At 36.5% G+C, this 8,299-nt stretch overlaps 1 protein-coding gene across 1 annotated transcript in view; it reads left to right on the plus strand.

Moving 5' to 3' along the window:
- Nucleotides 1-2,586: 2,586 nt before the first annotated feature.
- Nucleotides 2,587-8,299, plus strand: part of LOC104521157 (golgin subfamily B member 1-like) — a 37,004-nt gene continuing 31,291 nt past the window's right edge. The window contains exons 1-8 of the mRNA XM_029083771.1: nt 2,587-2,631; nt 3,321-3,464; nt 4,541-4,687; nt 5,834-5,956; nt 6,630-6,797; nt 7,089-7,274; nt 7,590-7,712; nt 7,920-8,033. Coding sequence (XP_028939604.1) covers nt 2,587-2,631; nt 3,321-3,464; nt 4,541-4,687; nt 5,834-5,956; nt 6,630-6,797; nt 7,089-7,274; nt 7,590-7,712; nt 7,920-8,033 — 1,050 coding nt within the window. The remainder of the gene's footprint in view (nt 2,632-3,320; nt 3,465-4,540; nt 4,688-5,833; nt 5,957-6,629; nt 6,798-7,088; nt 7,275-7,589; nt 7,713-7,919; nt 8,034-8,299) is intronic.

Below are 8,299 nucleotides of genomic sequence, written 5' to 3' on the forward strand. Positions count from 1 at the left end.
TGGTCTGTTTCTCTGCCTGGGTAGTCATCCAAATAGGTATTTGTAACAGTGCAGTTCAATATTTTGCCATGTAGATTGGTCACCTTCAAGCTGTGGGACTTCTGTGACCACTTCAGTACGAGCTGCTGCTGCAATCTGTCCTGTTTACTGTTGTGTGCCCCTTGTGCTGGGCCCTGTGATACCTGACTCGAGGGAGTTAAGTAGACTGGAAACTACTGAGATGAATAATACATGGTTAGTTTATTTAGCTGGATTTGGCTGCAGCTCGTGCTGGGACAACAGAATGGATGAGTATGAAGGCAAAGCTGCCAGGAGGACTTTTCTTTTTGGTAACATCCCATTGTGATAAGAGCTGAAACCTCAGCTGTACTTTGAGCGTTGGAAGAAACTTGTTTCATAAAATGAAGTGGGCCTCTCTTGTGTCTCGTGGAGTTTGTGAAAGGTTTGACTGTCCTGCCTCTTGTTCTTCAGTGAAGAAATGGAAACGAGTGCATAGTAGGTGGTGAAGAATGGTTGTCAGCGCGGTAGAATATGCAAGATGAAGAGCAGGGTGAGGTACTGGCAGCAGTGAAGCAATGTGAGGCCTTAAAAGGGAGGGTGAGTGGTTTGAATTTACAGGGGAAAGAAATTACCTGTCATAGCAGAAACTTCAGAGGGGGGAGTAGCTGCAGATCATTTGGGCTCCCTGCTTGTCTTACTCTTGATGCCTCATAACACCGTGTCCAGGACGTGGACCACCAAAGGAAGGAAAATGGTGGCAGAAAAGTTAATTGACTTGTGTTTGGATGCACTGTGAGGAGAAGGGATTGAGGTGAGCAGTCCAGCATTCAGATTGCAGCTTCCCCAACTTCAGTGCTTTAACTCGCTGTCTGTACCCCAGAAGTAAAGCAGAAAACATAACTGGTTGATTTCGTGCAGGGTACAGGAAAGTCTGTTCAGTTTTGTTTCCCAGCTTGATAGTCAATATTTAGCGTCCCTGATGTAAATAAAAATACATCAGAAAGCAGCAGTTAAGGTATTTGGGTAGGAATGCTGGCACATGGAGTGAGCAAAAGTGATTGCATCAGTCAGAGCTGGAAATGAGCTCAAATATTCATAAATTAAATACAAATCACCATCATGTTACATCTAGTGAGTCATTTTGTCCTCTTTGTACCTGGGTAACCCTTTTATGTGTCTAGAAATGAGAACAGATTTGATTTTATGGCTCTGGAGGAGTTATGAGAGGAGATTTTTTACTTACAAGTTCTGTAATTCCAATCCCTAAACCCATGGCTCGTTTGTTGATTTTAATGTTAGAAAAGATTCTTAACATAATCCACTTTGGCCTTGTAGATAACACAGGCCATAGATTGCAGTCTGCAGTTCCTGGTTTGTGCTTTGAAATGATAAACAGCTTTAAAAGCAGCCTCTCTGCTACCATCCTGCATCCTTTTTAAGATAAACTATATGCTAATGCTTATTTAGAAAGAGCTTTCCAAATTCAGTACTTGAAGATAAGGTGTGTGCTGATGTTTATTGGAAATTGTTCTCCAAATTCAGGACTGATCTGTGCATGTGTGTTTCACGAGTCTGTGACAGGGATTAGAAAGAACACATTCTTTTCCTCTAGGTGTTGCTAGTTAAGAGTGAAAATTACTGAACAGGTCCAACTTCTCGCTTCATGCTGCTGTGTGGAATATTGTCCCGAGGCTGAGCAAGATCTTTCAGTCTACTCTTGCTATTATGTCTCCAAGACACAATTTGGAATTTCCTGCATGGGCTATTTTATAGACTTTGCCCATTTTTTTTTCTCAACCAAGTTTGTCACTGTTATAAAGGTCTTAACCTTTGAGCTGCCTTGTACCTATGCAATCTCTAGGATTTTGCTTCTTAAAGCCTTGTTATGGCCTACACTTGTGTTTAGTAGGGATCTACAGCTTTCTATGATCAGAAACTCTGGTACTTTGATGCCATTTAGGAATTTGTGGTCCTTGCTTGTGAGCAGAAGCAGCGAGGAACACTTCCTGGGGTTTCAGCTGCAGGCATTTGATGTGCTGATCAGTCACCTCAAGGGTTGTGATGCTCCTTGTATTTTCAGATAAGCAGCAGTGGCAAAGCAATTAAAGCAGGTTATTGTTCTTTCATGGTTTTAGTCTTTAGGTATGATTTCATGGAAATATGCATTGATGGAATCCCTGTTCTATTGCAGTGGCAGGCAGTGTTTAAGGTCAGATTAAATATTAGCAAACTATATATGGTTTGTATCTTCTATTTATAGGTGGGAGAAGCAACTCTGCTGAATAATACTTTATGGCATTTACTCTTTAAAGACTTCTTTGGATTATTTTTGACAGTATTGACATTTTACTGGCTAGCAGTTTTTAGAAAAGGCATATTATACATATTTTATACATATTTTCAATATTTCTCAACAGCTGGTAATGTGATGGAGATCAGAGGTGCTGTCAGAATTGAACAAACAAATTAATTTCAGCATTTTATAGTGAAATATGTAAAGAGAAGTACGATTTAATCACAGTTAAATGAAAGTCATTGATACTTACTGTGGTATTTCATTTATATTTTCATAGCCATCTTGAAATTATGTGGAAATGGGGTAGTGGAGATGATTCTCCTTCCAAAGCAGTAGTAAGTACTATTAATATTTTCTTCAGAATTTCTGATACAGAGAATCTTTAATTGGTGATATGATAATCATATGTAAGTAAGTTGCTTAACTAGTTTTACCATGACTCAGTTTTGGGGCTGTAGAAGTCAGGTTGAGTTCCTCCTTCCTGTCTACTTGGTATTTAATCTCTCGTGTGTAACACAGCTGCTCTGTTCCTCTTCACTGTGCTTGTCTTGCTTTAAGACAACATCTGGAGGAATTACATAAGCTTTAGCCCAAGTGTGTTTTTTGTGTGTAGAAAGTTAGATATCGATGTTTTATTGTCAGCAGGTTCAGTAACGCTACTGGTTGTTACTGTTGGAACTAGATGATCCTTAAGGTCCCTTCCAATCCAAACCATTCTATGATTCTATATGATTCTATGATGCAAAGCCAGTAAATGAGGAAATTCAGTTTTTTAGATGCTTTGATGGCTTTGCTGTATTTCAATCTAATATTATTAAACCACTTTCTAAGATTTATAATTTTATATGTCTATCTAATTTTCTAAAAATTATCTGCTCTAGGTACACACAGTATATATAAGTTTTAGTATTGCAATTTAATAAGATTTGCTGAATGTTTAAAAAAAAACCTAACTGAAGACTTTTTGCAGAAGCAGTATTGTCTGCACCATTTTGTTTGTTCAAAGCCTACTTAATGTTTGCAGGCTGCAGGCTCACAAGATGCAGGAAGCATGTCGGTGACAGATTTGACTGAACAGCTGAGAAGTACTGAACAGCTGGTGACACAACTAAAGGAGCTTGTCAGAGAGAAGGATGCTGAGCTTCGAAATAAAGATCTTCAGTTAAAGGTACTGTGCATGTGTTCTTGTCAAAAAGACTGTAAAAAAAAAACCCCAACCCCTTCAATCCTGCTTATTATGAGCTATTTTGGTCGATACAGGCTTAGATTAGTTACAGCAGCTCTAGGAGCACAAGTGTTGGCCACAATTAGCTGTTATGGTTCCTGGATCTTACTGCCAGCGTGTCTTCTCTTCCAGAATTGTAACTGGGTTTGGATATTACACAGGAGACGTGTGTTCTTGCACGAGCAGATGCACTTAATAATCACAAGGAACAGGCTGACTTCCTGAGAGCTAGGGGTGCATGGTCATTTTGGGCTAAATATAGGGAAAAATTCTATCCAGGTCATTACTAGGCATTTAGTGAGATGCCAGCTTACCTCTAACTGAATTTCTGTAGATAATTTTTAATTTCTTCTTCTACTATAAATGTCTTTTTGTTTTATTATGATTTTACTATTATTGCTGCTATATATTACCCTCTGCTTTTGACTGGCATGAGGAGGGAAGGAACTAGAAAGAATTTATATCTAATATCCTGAAGACTTCTGAGGTTTTGTTATTCTTTACTCTGTTGTTTTTTAAAGAGTTATGAGGCTGGTCTGTTTCTGCAAGAGACTCTTTTTACAATTTAAAAAAAACCCCTGTTTTGTGGACGCTATCAACTAAGTGTTAAACTACTGAATTTTCTAAAACTTACTGTAAATTAAGTCATCTCTTAAAGCAAAATGAAATATGCTTTTATAGTATTATGAAGGTCTTTCTTTTTGCATCCAAGAAACCCCCCCAAAAAACCCCCCTTCTTGTGAAAAAAATCAAGCCCTGAATTTGTATTGCTATCAAAAAAATAGGAAAATTTCTGACATTATAATGCCCTGGATTCTGTACAATAATAATAAACATGGGCTGAAAGTTTAACTAATGAAAGGAAGTTGTTTCATATATGCAGAGTTGTTGCATGTGATGTTATAATGTCTCTTCAGGGGAAAGATCTTTCTGGTAATCACTTTAGATGTTTTTTTTTAATGGAAGAATCGAAGGATGCAGTTGTTCATGTAGCTAATTTAATCCTTTGATGCTTGTAGGAGGAGAAGGAATCTGCTGATGCCAAACTTTCCAAGTTGAAGCTGCAAAACAAGGCCAAGGTTGCATCGTTAACCTCCCAATTGGAAGAACTTAAGAAGCAGTTATCGGTGTCAGGAGGCTTAGAGGCAAAAGCAGAACAAAAAAAGGTAAGTGTCCTTATATTTTAAAGCTGACATAATTTCTGTAGGGCTGTAGACAGTTTTGCATGCTGGACTCAAATGTGGAACTGAAGTTCAAATTTTGAGTTGAATCAGACTAGGATCAGGGTAGACTGTGCAGGTGCTTAGTCCCTCTGTGTATTTCTATTTCATTCTTCATTTATCCTTCTATAGAAACTTAGAAAATTGTACATTCCTTTCAAATTGTTTTAGTAAAAAAAATTCGTACCAATCTTCATCTAATTAGCAGCTCAAACTTTTAACACGTGAATCAGGAAAATAAGTTTTTAGGAAGAAATGAAAACAAAAACTAACCTGTTACTTTAATGTCCAAGATAAAAATGGAAATACAAAAATGTTCTCAGTAGCAAAATGTAAATTAAGTGTAGGAATGTCTCATTGATGTGACCAGTGTTTTACTGTTAGCAAAGATTCTCAGATCAGTTTTTAGTAGTGCAATTGCATGAGTAGGCTTGTATTTCTTCAAAATATGCTATTTTGAAGAATTACACCTTGTAAAATAACTTTAGTGAGGCTTTATTATTTCGAGGGCATTGGTTTTTAAAGGTATGCTGAAAGGGAACCAGAAACAGATCAGTTTGTTAAAATCCCTAGGTGTCCTTAAAGATGTGCAGTATTTATGCTTTTGATCTATTTTACTAGTAAAACATTCTTAGCAATTCCACTTGATTTCTTCTGTAATGGCAAATAATTTCTATAACCCAGCAGTTATACCTACTGAAATTCTGATTGCAAACATTGTGCTTAGGAACAGTTTAATTTACACTTTTTTTTCCCCTCAATAATCCTTTTTTCCCTGAGTTATATACACTATACTTGCCAGATTATATGGGTTACAATTGCCAGAGGAAATGAATGCCCTTATTACATGTTCCAGTCCACTTTGCAGCAATAATTATCATTAATAATTTAAATATGAAGATTTATACAAGCTTGATATAAATTCTATGCCTGCTTTGTCTAGCTTCTACATGGAATATTTAACATGTAAGAGAGCTGAAACACAAACCATGAGTAAAATCCACTTTTTCTCACCAGTATTATCTGAATAGTTAGAGGTGCAGAAATCAGGCATTACCTATTTACAGAATGCAAAACTCCCTGTTTTTGCAGGTGTCAAAAGATGGTGACCAGGAAAACGCCGCAGCAAATCGTGGGAAAATATTAGTGCTGAGAAGGAGAATTGAAGAACTAGAATCCCAGATCACACAAAAAAATGAAGAGTTACAAAAAAAGGTGGTGTTTTATACGATGCTAAGTGTGTGGCTTTTCACATTTGTGGTGTAGGACTATGTTTAAATATATTTATTGAAATATCTAATATTTATATATTTATGTTATATTACTGAAGAGATATTCTGAGAGAGTTTTCTGTTGAGTAGACAGAGAAGGTTATATGCTACAACCTGCCTGAGTAAATACAGTGAGAATTCTATCATTGTGTCTTCAGTGAGCAGTGAATCCTCAAGCATGCTTTTGTAGTCATCTGAAAACGAATCGAATAGGATACACAATATGAGCTTTGTGGGTTAAAGTTCTATTTAAATCTTGTAGTTTGAACAAAAATGCTGTTTTGCTTCATTTTTTCTGGTTGTGAAAATAAGTGATAACAGAAAGAAATGTAGGCAAGGAATGATTTCATGTTGTGGTTTGTAGCTGTTCTGTGCAGTGATGTGTTTTGTGGACGTGACTGTTGACTGTGGAAAGTGGCAGGAATGTGAATGCTGCAGAATTTCAGAGAAAAATGCTCAGTAATTAAAAATTACAGTTAAAATTGAATGAGGTTGTAAATTTGACTGTATTTTTTTTTAAGTACCCTAAAACAGACAATAAGGAAATAATTAAGCCATTCTTTTATGGTGTAAATGATGGAAGTATATCTTACAAACAATGCTGTCTTCATTTTCAGAGCATTGAACTGGAGGCCCAGCGCTGCCGTGGGGCTGAAATGGATGCCATGCTGGCAGAGAAAGAAAAGAAGTTAGCTGAAAGAGATGCTTATATCATCGATTTACAGATAGCGTGTGGATCAAGTGGTGCTGCCAATGAAATACTCTTGCCCAATGAAGAATTGAAGGTATATTAGCAGCTCAAATATAAAATCACCATAGAGGTTTCAAGGAATCAACGAATTCTGATGTGTTGTACGGTGGATCCTTCTCTGAAGCACAAATCCTCTGCAGTTATTCATGTGAATAAAAATTCTTTACTGATTATTTTAATTTACGTTAGTAGATCTATGTTTATTTACTTCTTTTATTAGTATAATTGCTATGTGTTAGGATTGACTTAAAAATCTGCTTCATGATGGTTATATCTTTTTTTCTTTGTCCATTCTTCTAATTGTCTTTTGGTTTGTGTTCTAAAGAATCAGTTGGCTGTTCAAGAGTCATCACTACAAAGCATGCAGATTCTAGTTCAGAACCTTACCAAGAAGGTTGGAGACAGTGAAGAAAAATGTAGCTTGTTCCAGGAAGAGATTGAGAGTCTTAAAAATATTCAGAACAAAGAAAGAGAGCGTTTCCAAGGAAAAGAAGCCACATATATGGAAAATGTAAGTAAACACACTGTAAAAAATATTTATGTTCCTTGGTGGAAGAAGTGGTGTCTTGGCTGTAGTGTGCTTCACATTTAAAGTTTGTTGTTGTGGAATTGAGACAAATTTTATGTAAGTTGAAGGTTTATCTGCACCCATCACTGATGTTGGTAATCCCTGTCTGATTACTACATTTGCTGTTAAGTGGAAGCAAAATTGAGGCTTAAGATAGACCATATACATCATCTTGCTGTACCTTTAGATATAAAATTCAGTGTACTTTTACTATACCTTCGTGGACTGGTTTCATGTTTACTTTCTATGTGTTTCTAGATACGTGTGTTTCAAAATATTATCCAGGAAAAGGAAAAGGAACTGGAAACACAGAGAGAAAAGCATGAGCAGGAGCTTTTTAAATTAGCTGCTAAATCTGATGCAAGTGCTGACCTAGAACAGGTATGTTGCTTTGGAAACTCAATGCCTTGCTTTGATTTAGTTAAACGTGGGAATTTGGAATCGTGTAATAACTAACCTCTGCAGCACAGTTTCAATATCTGATTGGGAAAATAAAGATAAGTCTTTTTCTTTCTCTTCTGAAAGTTTTAACTCCTTTATTGATGGCTTGATTTTTAGTTTTTTTTTTTAATTATTTTTTTTTGCTAGCTACTAAAGGCCTTGAAACAGAAGCTCCATGAAAAGGAAGAAGTCATGTTGGGAAGGACACAGGTGATAGATGTCTTGCAAAAAGAACTGGATGCCAAGGACCAGCAATTACAAGTAAGAAATAGCATAGGTGCACAACTAAACTCATCAGGTCAAATACAAGTTGAAAAAGCTGCTTGGTTGGGCACAAAAGATAATTTTACATAACATATTTTGTCAGCTCTCTAGGAGGCTTTGACATGTGCTAATAATGCAACCATAGTTGTGCAAACAAATACTAATTCCAGATAGAAAATTAACTTAAAGGAGAGGTAAAGTCTATAAAATATAAAACTGACACCCAGAGTTTATCTTCATTCATTTTGGGAACTTACTGTGTA

Source organism: Antrostomus carolinensis, unplaced genomic scaffold (assembly GCF_000700745.2).
Source record: "Antrostomus carolinensis isolate BGI_N321 unplaced genomic scaffold, ASM70074v2 scaffold12912, whole genome shotgun sequence".
NCBI lineage: Eukaryota > Metazoa > Chordata > Aves > Caprimulgiformes > Caprimulgidae > Antrostomus > Antrostomus carolinensis.